The 16,798-nt window shown below is 39.3% G+C and overlaps 1 protein-coding gene across 5 annotated transcripts in view; it reads right to left on the bottom strand.

The window, feature by feature from the left end:
• Positions 1–14,079: 14,079 nt before the first annotated feature.
• The window catches only part of LOC136863361 (uncharacterized), a 74,194-nt gene continuing 71,475 nt past the window's right edge, over positions 14,080–16,798 (bottom strand). For 4 of the 5 annotated variants that reach the window (XM_067139754.2, XM_067139752.2, XM_067139755.2 and 1 more), the window contains exon 2: positions 14,080–14,487. In XM_067139754.2, the coding sequence (XP_066995855.2) occupies positions 14,225–14,487 (263 nt within the window). In that variant the 3' untranslated portion in view covers positions 14,080–14,224. The remainder of the gene's footprint in view (positions 14,488–16,798) is intronic. The other variant, XR_010859207.2, reaches the window with a different exon arrangement.

Genomic DNA, 16,798 nt, shown 5'->3' with positions numbered 1-16,798 from the left:
AAAATGCATTTGTTTCTACATTCGTCCCTGTTTTTATCTCCTCGTAAGATGTGGATTGTTTAATATAACACCTTGTGTAAAAAATTGGGTTAAATGAAGGAGTTATATTATATTCAAGATCATGCTTCACGTCTCTACACAATATTTAAAATGAAATTTACCGTTGATCTTTATAGCTATTGTTGAGAGTGAAGAAGAATTTCCTGTTGTGTATGTTTATCAGGAACTCAAGGGAGACTTCATTAGTTAGTCGGAACATAGAAAAAATGATGAACTCTTCTCAGAAGAACTCTTAAGGTTTCACTTTACTTTTTCCTGCCTCCTGGCTCTTCAGAAATGTATGCGCGTGTGTTTTGTATTCAGGAATCATTCAAGACGAATATTTTCGCACTACAAGATATGTGGTTAAGGTTATTTTTAATATGTATAACTTTCCCTGTTTTTTATCTCCTTGTAAGATGTGTATTGTTTAATTTTCCTGTTGTGTATGTTTATCAGGAACTCAAGGGAGACTTCATTAGTTAGTCAGATCATAGAAAGAATGATGAACTCTTCTCAGAAGAACTCTCAAGGTTTCACCTTACTTTTTCCTGCCTGCTGGCTCTTTAGAAGTGTGTGCGCGTGCGTTTTGTATTCAGGAATCATTCAAGGCAAATATTTTCGCACTGCAAGTTGTGTGGTTAAGCTTATTTTTAATATGTATAACTTTGCTTTCTCAACGATGCATGTGTTTCCACATTCGTCCCTGTTTTTATCTCCTCGTAAGACGTGTATTAATTAATGTAACACCTTGTGTAAAAACTGGGTTATCTGAAGGAGTTATATCATGTTCAAAATCATGCTTTCACGTCTCTACGCAATATTTAAAATTTTACCGTTGTTCTTTATAGCTAGTGTGGAGAGTGAAGGAGAATTTCCTGTTGTATATGTTTATCAGGAACTCAAGGGAGACTTCATTAGTTAGTCGGAACATAGAAAAATGATGAACTCTTCTCAGAAGAACTCTTAAGGTTTCACTTTACTTTGTCCTGCCTGCTGGCTCCTCAGAAATGTGTGCGCGTGTGTTTTACATTCAGGAATCATTCAAGAAGAACACTTTTGCACTGCAAGATGTGTGGTTAAGGTTATTTTTAATTTGTATAACTTTTGTTTTCTCAACGATTCATTTGTTTCCTATATTCGTCCCTGTTTTTATCTCCTTGTAAGATGTGTATTGTTTAATGTAACGCCTTGTGTAACATAAATGCCTACATGCTTGCCTGTTTCCCATTTTGGCTGATGATGACGCAAACACAGCGTCGAAACTAGTTCCAAGTACAAATACATGTTATAAATAAAATATAACTTTTTGTATTGAAAAGGTGGACCGTTTTAAGTTTTTCCTATCATCCTTCTCAGTTCAATACGGACAAAAAATGAAATTCTTAGGTTTAAATGCAGCAGGTTTACGCTGAGGACGCATTGAGTCGCAGTGTTGTGTTTAGGTGGCAATGACGTTTTGTGCAAGGACGGGACAGTTTGGAAGATGATGTGCGTACTGGTCGGCCACAAACAGTTCGAACGGAATGCAAGATCCAAGAAGTTGCAATGTTGGTGCGTGCTAACTGCTCCCAATCGGTAGACTATCTCTCAGCAGCAATAGGGGTCAGCCGTGGTACTTGCCAAAAAATTCTGACGGATGACCTCAGCATGTCTCGTGTTGCCCAGCACAGTGTGCCACGAATCCTGTCGCAAGACCAACGTGATGATCGCATGACGATTTGTGAACTCAACAGTAGTGCTGACGGTGATCCAAAGTTTCTCAACCGGATAATAACTGGAGACGAAACATGGTATTTCCTTTCAGCGGTGCTTCCAGCAGCTATCCCAACGTTGGCAAACGTGCACAACGGCCAACGGCGACTATTTTGAGGGTGGATGTGGTTCTGTGTAGGTGTACGCTGTATAATGCGGCATCATGTGCAACATACAGAGTCGTGCGGGTGCCTATTCTCCAGGCGTCAAGTCTCGGAACTTAATGACTGTACTATGTAGAAGTCATTAAAAGATATAAACTTCATTTTTGTTTCCGTATTGAACTGGGATCACAGAGATAAGTTTTTTAACGTTCAACCTTTTCAATACAAATTGAAAATGTTGAACCTTAAAAAACTTATGTCTATATAGAAGTCTTGATGCAGAAGGTATAAATGATGAGTATGAGTCCAGTATACAAAGTATCTGAAATGACTGATTTTCTTATGTTCAAACCATAAAACATGACGTGGAGTTATAAATAAGCAGATTTTTTTATTTTATACAAATAAACATATTAAATGAAAATATATTTGGAACATTATAAACATGTCTTGATATTTGAGACAACCATTAAAATTATTATTGTTTATAACATCATGTTTTTGTTGTGTATACAATCAAGTTCCTTTTCAGATATTTGTCTTTCTATATGTTGTTAGTATATAAAAATCTGTTGTCTCTACTTCTGTCCATCTTGTATGAGCACATAATTTCAGACATGTTTAATTATATTACTTTTTTTTAAACATGTATTTATTTATTTAAACCAAAGAGCCTGAGCTCCTTCAAGGGATGAACACAAATCGGTAAAAATAATCACATAAGACAGCATTTTCATTTGAGGTCAAACATTAGTCAGAAATGTTTCCAAAATTCAGCAACTTGAGAATATGGAGAACACTACCTAAGGAGCCATCTTCACTTAGTGGTCACCTCAACAAACGGCCATATTTCTCTGGAAGCAATTAATTTTCCCATAAAGTCAGTGTTCATATCCACTCCTTTACACAGTCACCTCATATCACAGTGTCCAAAACATTTCGCTAACTGATCTTAATGCCCAGTCACAATCACTCTGAATATTTTGTTCCTCCCTGAGACACTCATATAGTAATAAAGTTGACCTTTTTCACATCTAGTACCATAGTTTCTCTTTTCTAGGTACAATAAATATCATCCTTCTTCCTCATCCTCTCTTCTCTACAGCCTACCAGTACAAGGTTGTAAATTACACACAACAATGCACGGGGAAGCATGATTGACCATGCCCACAATATGTACACTCACTTAAGAATGATTTTGTTTGGAATAATATTTGAATGGAGTGTAGTACTGTTACATCAATTGGCAGTTTGGTGATTAGGTTCAGTTTTTGTACTGTATTCAGTCAGTGAACGTGATAATTCAAGGGTTGATTTAACGTTGGAGGAAAAGAGAAAAGTGATTCTCGAAAGTGAGAAAGGAGTTTTCAAAGCCACCAGGACACAAAAGAATAATGCAACATACAGCCACTATGTCACACTTTAGATTAAAAGTATGGCAAAAATACAGTCTTGCATCTGAATAAGCTTTTAGAATTTTTTTGAAACTTGTGCCACCAAGAGAGATGTGGAAACACTACACAACACACCACACTGAGATATGTTACTTTAAATCAATTGAATTAAGGAAATGTCATTCTGCAGGACACTGTATACAGAGTAGCCTATTTTAAGAGGCAGACAGAAGTATTCAAATATGCAGCTTTAAATGTTGAATTAATGAACACAGAGGGAGGAATTATGTATTATTTTGTGATTCCACTGATGCATTATTGTGTTTCAAACACGTATCTACCAAGCTCGATAGCTGCAGTCGCTTAAGTGCGGCCAGTATCCAGTATTCGGGAGATAGTGGGTTCGAACCCCACTGTCGGCAACCCTGAAGATGGTTTTCCGTGGTTTCCCATTTTCACACCAGGCAAATGCTGGGGCTGTATCTTGAGGCCACGGCCACTTCCTTCCCATTCCTAGACCTTTCCTGTCCCATCGTCGCCATCAGACCTATCTGTGTCGGTGCAACGTAAAGTGAATAGCACACACACACAAACACATACGCAGTACACAAATAATAAGAATACAGGTGTATTATTCAACATGTGATTTTCCCTTAATGTTCCGTTACCTTATGACACAAGTATTCAAATGCGCTTTATGATACATCAGTAACACACAGTAAACGATGGAAATGTTGACATTTGTACCTTCAGAACTCCTCATCCACATGTCTGCTGGCATAGAGTATACAAGCAACTTCAGTTACGAGTGGCAGCAGTCCAAATGGGGTTGATAGGAAAAGAGACGACTCTAAAGGAGACAAAAATCATCTTGCGTATGCATGAACAAAATAAGACATGTAAAGAAATTGGAGAAGATCTGTCCACTATGCGGTGTGTCATCCAATGCTATAAAACGAGGAATACCATTGTTAGTCAGCCTAGGAAAGGTGCTCCACCAAAACTTATAGAGATAAAAGACAAGTGTTAAAAATGGTGAAGAAAAATCCCAGAATAACATCAACAGAAATTAGAGCACATCTGGAAGAACATCTTGGGAAGGTGGTTCTTAAAGAACAGTTCATATGGTTCTGAACAGTAATGGCTACAATTTCAGAACCTGAAGAAGAAAATTAAACAAGAAAACGCATTTAGAGTTTGCCAATGAGAGTGTAACAAAGAACAATTAGTTCTGGGATCATGTGTTATGGTCAGATGATAACAAATTCTATGTACACCGAAGTGATGGACAATTAAAGGTGTGGAGACGAAAGAATGCCGAGTGGCATCCTAAAAATATGGAAGCTACGGTCAAACATGGGTGTGGCAGTGTAATGGTATGGGGATGTATGGTGTCAAGTGGTTTGGGTGAGCAAGCTTTTATTGATGGCAACATGAACAAGTGTGATAATAAGAACATGCTACAAGAACATCTGCCAGAAGTTGCTAGGTTATGGATCATCTATAACACACCCCCTACACTCAAAAGAACACCTCAATCACCTGAATTGAATCTGATCAAGAACATTTGGCAAGACTTGGAAGATGGGACCAGGAAACACCACATCACAAGCAAAACAAAACTAAAATACATTTTTATGCAGGAATGGAATAAATAGATTTGGACTTAACTAGCAAACACATACATTCAATGCCAAGGCGTTTGGCAGCAGTTATTCAGAGGAAAGGCATGATAATCAGTACTAGAGACCTGTGTTTTGTTTATTTGAATACATATGTCCAACTGTTGGGAGAACATTTTTCATTAAGAATATGTATTTACGTTTAATTTATGTACATACACATGACATTAAAAATTAAATAAAGGCAAGTTAAAACATAGAAGAGATTTGTTTACAGTAGTTCTTGTGTATGTTTTGGTAGTTAAATATCCTCTTGTAGTAGCATAATGTTGCATTTGAATACTTCTGTCTGGCTCTGTACGTGGTACCATACTGTCATTATTCAGTATAGACATATTCTTTGTTTTACTGCAATTAACATAAATAAAAATTAATAAGGTGTTACCAGTCAGTGCATATGAATGTTACTTTTAATATAATGTACGCGCTACTGAAGCTAATCATGTGATGAAAAAGACCTTTTCCCCGATTCCAAAATGTTGCAACCATAATTTTTTTTTGGCTAGGGGCGTTACGTCGCACCGACACAGAGAGGTCTTTTGGCGACAACCATAATTTAGCAGCCACCTGTACTAACCGCTATTTCTTCAGAAGAACAACAAGTGGCTGCTTGGCTTGACTGAGGCACTCCCAATTACTTGGGGTCAGATGACCTTACCGACACCAACCCTATGCAGAGGGATTAATTCACTACTGCACATTTCTGTGATGGCTGGTAGAGTGGTGTGTTGTGTGTAGATGACAAAATGTGCATTCAGACAAACCTAAACATAAGGACACAGCCAGGCATCAAACCCAGGACCCTGTAAACTAACTATTCAGCCAAGGAGCCAGATGAAGTTTGACACTGTAATAATGGAAATAACAATACAATATTACATTCTAAAGGAAGTGCACACAACTGTACGATATTCTGAAGTAGTAGCCTTGTTTACTGATGCATGATAACAGATTGTTTCAGTCTGAATTATTTCCCCTATTTTGCTCTGTGTTCACTTAGACTTTCACCAGGTTTAATCCAGATGTCTTTTTCTCCGTCAGAGAAGTAAATCTGAAATGAATCATTTCTATATTCTAGTGTATTTCTGTTGCCACTGCTGTCTTTATAAGCAATCCAGTTAGTTTTGAGACAACCAAAACATTACAAGGACTAGTCAGCAGGTAAGTCATGAATAGCTGTATAAAAAGTCATATTAAATGAAATACAAATTCATTTATGTGACCTTGTACTTCTCGAATTAATCTTCAATGAAAATCCACAGCCTGTTTCCAGTCATTTGACTGGGTCAGGAATGGAATGAATGAAGCCCCCATTTAGCGGCGAGGATAGGAATTGTGCCGGCTGCGAAGCCTGTCACACTCCCGTGGGGCAATGGTTAATGAATGACATACATACATACATACATACATACATACATACATACATACATACGTACATACATACATACACACGTTGTCATTAAAGACGGTTATGCCTTTCGGCGTTCAGTCTGCAAGCCTCTGTGAATTTACTAAATGTCGCCATAATCCTCTATTTGCAAGTAGTGCTGTGTCCTCATTTAGTTCCATACCTCTTATCTTTAAATCATTAGAAACTAAGTCTAACCATCGTCGTCTTGGTCCCCCTCTACTTCTCTTACCCTCCATAACACAGTCCATTACTCTCCTAGGTAACCTATCCTCCTCCACTCGCCTCACATGACCCCAACCACCGAAGCCGGTTTATGCGTACAGCTTCATCCATCGAGTTCATTCCTAGCCATTATCTCCTCATTCCGAGTACCCTCCTGCCATTGTTCCCACCTGTTTGTACCAGCAATCATTCTTGCTAGTTTCATGTCTTACTTCTAACTTATGAATAAGATATCCTGCGTCCACCCCGCTTTTGCTCCCGTAAAGCAAAGTTGGTCTGAAAACAGACCGCTGTAAAGCGAGTTTCGTCTGGGAGCTAACTTCCTTCTTACAGAATACTGTTGATCGCAACTGCGAGCTCACTGCATTACCTTTACTACACCTTGATTCAATCTCTCTCACTATATTACCATCCTGGGAAAACACACAACCTAAATACTTGAAATTATCGACCTGTTCTAGCTTTGTATCACCAATCTGACATTCAATTCTGTTGAATTTCTTACCTACTGACATAAATTTAGTCTTTGAAAGGCTAATTTTCATACCATACTCATTGCACCTATTTTTAAGTTCCAAGATATTAGACTGCAGGCTTTCGGCACAGTCTGCCATTACGACCAAGTCGTCAACATAGGCCAGACTGCTTACTACATTTCCACCTAACTGAATCCCTCCCTGCCACTTTATACCTTTCAGCAGATGATCCACGTAAACTACGAACAACAAAGGTGAAAGATTATAGCCTTGTCTAACCCCTGTAAGTACCCTGAACCAAGAACTCATTCTACCATCAATTCTCACTGAAGCCCAATTATCAACATAAATGCCTTTGATTGGTTTTAATAATCTACATTTGAAGCGTCTAGTATCAAAACCGGCCAAGTCACTCAAGGCATATTTTTCAATACGGACGAAAAACCTGTAGAGACAAAGCAATGATGGTCAGAAAATATTTTTTTTCACAGTTATATCCTTAATGGCTTAATATTTAAGTTCCGCTGTTTTGAGAAATCTAACTCATAATTAACCCATCTTTTTTGTTAATTTAAATTTTGACTTGGCCGTTTTTGTTGCAATTTTGTACAATTTCACAAGGTATGAAAGTAAATCTTTCAGTTCAACACTCGGAACAATATCCACGTTACAGCATACAATAATGACAAAATACGAGCACACCGGAAATGGGATTGCTTTGGCGCCAATGACGGTAAGAAGCCCGCAAATACGTAAATCAGTGTTGCAAACGAACAAAAGCAAAATATTATGACTTCAAAGAATATACATTACAAGGAACGATTTTGCCTACTGATATTATCACATTGTTGCTTAATGTAACAACACAAGATTCCAGATAATGATGCTGCATCATAAAGATTGTCGCTCGTTCCTTGACTTGGCCGGTTTTGAATTCACTGGCTGCATGACTTGGCCGATTCTGTTGCACGACCGAGATTTCAGTGCTCTATAACATGAAGACATGGACGATTTTAAAGCATATTCTTGTTTCACCTGATAGTGTTATACTTCTACTTCAAATTTATAACCTTAACTCATTTTCGTAAATTTTGTGACTTGGCCGGTTTTGATACTAGACGCCTCATTTAATTCCATAGTCCCCCAGTATGGTGAACAACTTTTCCCTCGCTACCCTGTCATATGCTTTCTCGATCTACGAAACATAAACACAACTGCCTATTCCTTTCATAGCGTTTTTCAATTACCTGGTGCATACTGAAAATCTGATCCTGACAGCCCCTCTGTGGTCTGAAACCACACTGGTTTTCATCCAACTTCCTCTCAACTACTGATCGCACCCTCCCTTTCAAGATGCCAGTGAATACTTTGCCTGGTATACTAATCAATAAGATACCTCGATAGTTGTTGCAATCTTTCCTGTTCCCCTGCTTATAGATAGGTGCAATTACTGAGTTTGTCCAATCTGAAGCTACCTTACCAACACTCCATGCTAATGTTACTACTCTATGAAGCCATTTCATCCCTGCCTTCCCACCATACTTCACCATTTCAGGTCTAATTTCATCTATTCCTGCTGCTTTATGATAATGGAGTTTATTTACTACCCTTTCCACTTCCCCAAGCGTAATTTCAGAACATCCTTTTCCTCCTCCCCATGAGCTTGGTTGGCTGTTCGTGACACCACCAGGAAGATTTCCTTTTACGTTGAGAAGATGTTCAAAATATTCCCTTCACCTCTCCAGTGATTCCCTGGGATCTATTATGAGTTCACCCGAATTACTCAAAACACTGTTAATTTCCTTTTTCCCTCCCTTCCTAAGATTCTTTATTACTATCCAGAAAGGTTTCCTTGCTGCTTGACCTAGCCTTTCCAGGTTATTACCAAAATCTTCCCACAACTTCTTTTTGGATGCAACAACTATTTGTTTCTCTCTGTTTCTTTCATCTATGTACAAATCCCTGTCTGCCTCGGGCCTTGTTTGGAGCCATTTCTGATAAGCCTTCTTTTTACGTTTACAAGCTGCTCTCACTTCATCATTCCACCAAGATGTTCGCCTTTTCCCATTTTTACACACAGTTGTTCCTAGGCATTCCTTGCTGTTTCTACTACAGCATCCCTGTATGCCACCTATTCTCTTTTGTATATCCTGAACCTGCTTACTGTCTACTGTTCGAAACTTCTCACTAATCATATCAATGTACTTCTGTCTAATTTCCTCGGCCTGGAGATTTTCTACCCTTATTCCTTTGCAGACAGATTTCACTTTCCCTACCCTAGAGATACTTAGTTCACTACAGATCAGATAGTGGTCTGTATCATCGAAAAATCCGCGGAAAACTCGTACATTCCTAATAGATTTCCTGAATTCGAAGTCGGTTAAAATATAGTCTATTATGAATCTTGTACCCCTAGCCTCCCATGTGTAGTGGTGAATAGCCTTATGCTTGAAGAATGTATTCGTAACTGCTAAACCCATACTAGCACAGAAGTCCAGCAAACGCTTCCCATTCCGATTAGCTTCCATATCTTCCCCACATTTACCAATCACCCTTTCGTATCCTCCTGTTCTATTCCCAACTCTTGCATTGAAATCGCCCATTAGCACTATTCTATCCTTGCTGTTGACCCTGACCACGATTTCACTCAATGGTTCATAAAACTTGTCAACTTCATCCTCATCTGCACCCTCACATGGTGAATACACCGAGACAATTCTCGTCCTAATTCCTCCAACTCCCAAATCTACCCACATCATTCGCTCATTTACGTGCCTAACAGAAACTATGTTGCATGCAATGGTATTCCTGATAAACAGCCCTACCCCACCCTCTACCCTTCCCTTTCTAACACCCGTAAAGTACACTTTATAATCTCCTATATCTTCCTCGTATCTCCCCTTACCCGAATATCACTTACTCCTAGCACATCCAGATGCATCCTCTTTGCTGACTCAGCCAGTTCTACCTTCTTTCTTCCATAAGCCCCATTAATATTGATAGCTCCCCATAGAATTCCATTTCGTTCGCCAAGTTGTTTCCAAGGAGTCCCTCGCCTGTCAAATGGGAGTGGGACTCCATTACTCCCATAGGTCCGAGGCTTGCTTAAAAGTTCTGAGCTCGGTAAATTCATGAAGCAGGATGCTACTCTACTTACACATAGTCCAAGTGAGGATCTCTCCTATAACGGGTTATGGACCACCGGTGGATTGTATAGTCCTAGCCGCCTGAGCACAAGGAGGGCCACGACTCAGAATATGTCCGAGATGCCCACTCCCATTCCATAGCAACTCGTATCCCGATTCTCAGAACCACTTACTAGGCCACTCAGCCATTGCCCCTGGTTCACGAACTAGGACGTGACTACAGTAACCTACACCATGAATGACAGATGAAATGAAATATTGGAGTGTGTTGCTGGAATGAATTATGACAGGGAAAACCAGAGTATCTGGAGAAAAACCTGTCCCGCCTCCGCTTTCTCCAGCACAAATCTCGCACAGAGTGACCAGGATTTGAACCACGGAACCCAGAGATGAGAGGCCGGCGCACTGCCGCCTGAGCCACAGAGGCTGTCCCAATTTAATCTTCACTAATGGTGGTAAATGAAAATGAAATGGAAGTACAAGAACAAGTTGTATGGAATCAGGTGATAGAAGAGAGTTTAGAATGAGAATAAATGTAGAGAAGAATAGAATGGTAGTAATGACAAGAGATAGGAAGGAAGAGGGAAGACAGATGTAAATAGAAATTGTGAAAAGTTTTAAATACTTGGGAGTGTATTCACAGAAGATGGGAAGATAACTGAGGAGACTGGAAAGAGAGTACAATTAACAAATGGCTTTTACCAGAGTGTGGGGGCTATACTGTGGAACCACTAAGTTCCAAGGAAATGCAAAAAATTTCTCTATTCAACCTATTATACATAGTCAAATTACATTATTACGACCAACTGCTTGTATCCGGAGTAACTAGCTAGATGTGTTGGATGTGACTCAGTTAGATGCTCATAGGTCTACACGAGTAACTGGAACCATGCTGTCTGCAGTGTCTCCCACAACCATTGAACGGTCCTTGGCAGAGGACATTGACTGTGAACACTACGACTGAGAGTGTCTCACAGATGTTCAACTGGATTGAGATCAGGGCTGTTTGGGGACCAGGGAAAAGCTTTGAAGTCTTGATCATGCTTTTCCAGCCATGTGTGGACACTTCTAACTATGTGGCAAGGCACAGGTATGGGTGGACGTGATTACCGAGGATGGATTCATAAGCAAAGCATAAGCACCTTCCAACTGGATGACAGGACGTAGAGAATACACTGGGAACATTCCCCACACCATAACACTAATCCAACTACCTTGTGCTCATCCAGCAGTGGTTGCAGGGTGTTGGTTCTCTGAAGTTTCTCGTCCGACAAGCTGATGTCCATCTGTTCTATACAGCTTAAAACAGGACTTTTCGGAGAAGGCCACCTGTCGCCCATCAGTAGTGGCCCATCTGCCATACTGTCAAGCAAATTCTAGTCAATTTCTTCGATGCACCTGTGTTAGCATGGGTGCAGTCACTCTCTGCCTACTTCGGAGACCCATTCGCAGAAGGATTCACTGAACCATTGCAGTAGAAATGTGTCTGGATGTCCTCTGATTCATTTGGAGGGTGAGCTGTTGCACTGTAGCCTGTAAGATGGCCATACCGTCGTAGTCGACGTTCACCTCGGACACCAATGGTGCATAGAGCTCCACAGTTTCCATGACAGTTATTCCCAGTGGTGCTACTTGTCCATTCATAATACACCTTTACCACACAGGCATTTGAACAGTTCACAAACGTCGCCATTTCCAAAATGCTGCTCTCCTTGGCCAGAACGTTAAATTTCTTCCCATACCCATGGCAGCCAGCCTGTTGGCCACATTATATATCCACATCACCAGCCCACGTCATAAGGAATATGTCGTGGGCTGCACGCAGCCAATGGCACTTCTAGCAGGTGGTCATAGTAATATGATTCGACTGTGTATAGCAATATTGACATATGCAGTAGGTTCATGGGCAACAACAAAATGAGACGAGGGTAATGTTCAGGTGGCTGAGATGAAATTCCTTAGAGATATCGTAGGGAAGACAAGAAAATATAAAAACAGAAAAGAAGATATTAGAAAAATAATTGAAGTTTTAAATCTACAGGACAGGATAGAAATAAGCAAACTGAAATGTAACAGGCAGTTGGTGCAAATATAAGAAAACCAAGTTCCAAAAGAAGTATTCACAGAGAAACCTACAGGAAAGAGACCATAAGGAAGGCCTCAGATTGAGGTGGATGGATACAACGGAGGAGTATATATATACATATATTTTTTGCTATTTTTTTATATCACACTGACATAGACTGGTGTTATGGCGATGGCGGGATAGGACAGGGGTAGGGTTAGGAAGGAAGCAACCATATCCTTAATTAAGGTGGTGTGAAAATGGGAAACCATGGAAAAACATCTTCAGGACTGCAGACAGCGGATTTGAACCCAGTATCTTCCAAAAGCAAGCTCACAGCTACGTTACCCAAACCACTTAACCTACTTGCTCCCTGAGGTGAGTAGAAAGAAGACAGGGAAAAAAAAGATAGAAGAAATAATGAAACCAGCAAAAAAGAGTAGCCGAGAGACAGGCAACGATGGAGGTCCTTGATTCATAACCTGACCCAGGAGAGAACTGGAAACAAGAACTGAATAAGATACTGATAAATGTGAACAGAGAGAGAACGGAATATGTTGGAGAATATACTGTATTTCTTTAGGACAGATTGTGTGTAGCAAGATCTAATCCCTGGAAACAAACAAAGGCAATAAATGTAGTGGTATCCAAGAAATGGACAACAGAGAAGTGGATGTCCATTGTCTAGGTGGTCTGATTATAGTGAGGCAAATTTTGGGGCATTGTGGATGAGAACTGCTCAAGGCAGATGGAAGATGATGTGGGAGGCCTTTGTTCCAAAAGGGATTGATCAGACTCCAATGACGATGATGATAATAATAATAATTTGATGAAGCTATTGCTAGCCTGGTGCATCCCTGACCCTGTATCAGGAAATGAGACTAATGATTTAAGTAACAACAAATTCATTAACATATGAGAAGTAATTTAGTGATGCTGTGCAATATTTACTGAAAACATTTTCATGTCTGTATGGCCATCTGTATTATGTGAGTTTCCACTTATCCAAGGTGGTCTCTGTCCCCAATACTTCAGATAATTAATTATGCGCACTTCCTTTGAATAAAGCTTTCTCCTCTTTTTTATAAAACTTTGTACTGAACTGTAAAATTATCGTTACTTATTCACAAAAAGGAACGATGAAGAACAGAACGTCATTTAAGCTACAAAAGCAGCTATATAAAACAATATACATTATTACTTGCAACTATACTTTCCTTTCTTCCTGTTTGCACGTACACCTACACTATTTGCTGTGAATGGAAGGTCAAACAGCTCCTGACTTGTCCATTTGACCGAGTCATCTCAGTGTACTGTGTGATGTAAGAAGTGTGCTCAGTCTTCTTAACAGACTGATGACAGGGGTCTTCCTCCGTCACACACGAGGCAAGTCCTCTCATTTCCAATCCATATTCCAACATTTTGTGCAGCCATATTAATTCAATGAAGTTCACTCACACTAGATAAGATTAGCAATTGGATGAGCAACTGATGAACTTGAGAAAAGGACTGGAGACTTGGATCTTGGTAAACTAACATACTGGTACTACTACTTACTTCACTCTGAAGTGAAGTATGTCAAAAAAACTATTCTGGTTTTTATCTGTATAGGGATTTATATTTATATAGAAAATTGTATACACCCTGAACAAGTACTTCTTTGTTTTGTTTTTTAAATCACAGGTTATTTAAATAAATTTAGATTCAACATTGAAAAAATGATGTTGAGGATCAGGGGTACAAATCTGCCATTTCTTTCAATATATTATCAAGTATAACAATGTGTTGGATGACACAATCTTTTGAAACCATTGAGCCTTTTTATTCACTTTAAAAATTATCATAGTGCCAACAATAACCATTCAGGTATTAAAATATTTTTCAAAATCACATCATATATTAAATCTCTCAAAATAAAACTACAAAAGAACTATAGTTCAGTATGTTGTTGAGCAGGAAATTTCTTAAGAATTGCATAATAAAGGTTCATAAATGCATAGAAACTAACACCAATAATCATAAGCAGAACAACTCCAAACACAACACTGAGAAAACTTCCATCAATTATGGATTCTCCCGAGAGCTTTTTTCTTTTCTGTCTCTTTCTTTCCAAATCATCACCCATAAGTCTTTTCATAGCATCCAAACGTGCACGGAGTTCTTCAACCGACTCCACGAATTCTTCAGAAGTTCCTGCAACAAATACAATCAGTTTCAGGGTTAAGTACACTATATAATATACATAAAAGCTCAGATTATTTGTTAAAGGTAACAATTTTTTATCTATTAAGGACAATTTCAAGGGATAGAGTAATAGCTGAAGATTTAAAAGCTACAAACAGGAAATTTGGAAAAATGGTTTTGAAGAAACACAAAATACACAAAAGTAAAGTAATTGGGAACATGCTGCATACACTGACATAAAGCACTATTGCACATATAATCAGGAGGGTTAGAAAACCTTACAGGTAGTTCATATATTCTGATAATAATGGCACTAATCTTAGAACATTTGGATTGTACTTCTGACATATTGCATATTGTCAATCTTCGCTGAGTAATGGAGAAAGCCAGAGAATATAAGTTCTTTTAAATAATGTATGCTTCATTGTTTGTTTAACATAACAAGACAAAGTTCACCCTCATTCAAACTCTGATCTTCTCTATCACGACCTATGCAGCAGAAACTTGGACAATGAAGACAGCAGATCGCCGCAGGATTGATGCTCTAGAAATGTGGTGCTATAGGAGATTACTGTGAATACTATGGACAGCACACCGCACTATCAACCAAAAACAATTCAGGTATTTTGGTCATATTGCCAGAAGACAGGAGGCAATAGAAATACTTATCATAGAGGAAAAAGTCGATGGCCAAAGACTTAGAGGACATGAAACATTACGATGGATGGACCAGATCACGAGCTTGACCAGGATGAGCTTACAGCAAGCAACTCACCATGCGCAAAGCAGAGACTCCTAGAAGAAGATCACCAGTGGGATTGTTGCGTGATGCCATTACACCCTTACGAAGGGTTGGACTAAAAGAGAGATGCTTTATCGTTTAACATGACAAGCCATGGTGTTACTGGAGGAAATCTGAACTTCAGCACACCTGATCAAACTAATTAGCTATCTACATCAATCAACAAGCAATCGTTCAAACGTCACATCAAACTGATTCAACATTAGGAAATGGACTCATCCAGGTTGTGCCCTATCACCTTCAGTTTTTAACATGTAAGCCAAAGCTTACCTTGGACTCATCAAACTTCCACAATTAAAGGCTAGAGCATCCCCCGGAAGCAACGCACGCCACTCTCGCCTGAATGATGTGAGAAATGGCCAGCAAAGTCTACTACCTGGTGATGGATGGAGCAGGCTGAAGACATTAGTCCACCGTCCACAACAACAGTAAATATGGCTTCCTACCATCAATATTGGTATGTTGACAGGTTGAAACTGAGTGTTTGCTGGTGTTATGAGATGCTGAAACGTAGACATAGCATGCATACAAGTAATCCAATGGACTGGTATTAAAGTGTGTGAATCGGAGATGGCTTAAAAATATTCCACAATGGGACCAATATCTACCGCAATGGTGAGTCGAAAACTTTGTGATAAGGTTGCCAAGTTGCATGAATATCTGACCAACTCATGTAAATTAGAACTGACATCGATGATCACACACTGCGAATGATATTCTGCTATGCACCACAAACTGAGTGTACTGAAGACTTCTGGATTAGCCTTGAAGCTCACCTGCATGTCATTGAAGATGAGATGCTTTTTGTAGGTGCTGACCTTAATGGTCATGTAGGAAATTTGCAGGATGACTTCCTCAGAATCAAGAGAGTCAATGTTAGACAAAAGGAAGATATATTTCATATTCTAGAATATGCAGAGGTATTTAACTTGGCTCTAGCTAACACTTTCTTTAAGAAAAGATCATCTCATCATATAACTTACAGCAGTGGAGGGCACAATACACAGATGTTTATTTTGCTATTTGATTAACGTCACACCAACACCAATATGTCTTACAGCAATGATGGTATTGGAAATGGCTAGGATTGAGATGGAAGTGACTGTGACCTTAAATAAGGCACAGCCTGGTGTGAAAATGGGAAACCACGAAAAACCATCCTCAGGGCTGCCGACAATGGGGTTCGAACTCACTATCTCGCAAATCATGTGGCCAAGTTGCTCTGCTTATACGCAGATAAGATCTCAAGCTCGTGACCGATACTAAATAATGATAATCCCATCCAATAATATCACAACATGACTCCACTTACTAATTCTTGACATTAGGATGCAGCTTAACATATGGCCAATATCCAAAACAATATCGTAACATATTAAGTGGTGGCAACTGCCTAAACAAAGCTGAGCTGAAATCAGCTCTAGGACCACTTTATGACAGGTATGGCCTGACAGTGACAAATTGTTTGGTTAAAACCTTTGAACTGCTTTGGGGGCATGAAGTTATTAGTACTCCTGC

The sequence above is a fragment of the Anabrus simplex genome, chromosome 2, assembly GCF_040414725.1.
Source record: "Anabrus simplex isolate iqAnaSimp1 chromosome 2, ASM4041472v1, whole genome shotgun sequence".
Lineage (NCBI taxonomy): Eukaryota > Metazoa > Arthropoda > Insecta > Orthoptera > Tettigoniidae > Anabrus > Anabrus simplex.
Note: the sequence above shows the minus strand (reverse complement) of the source record. Positions and strands in the feature narration are given on the sequence as shown.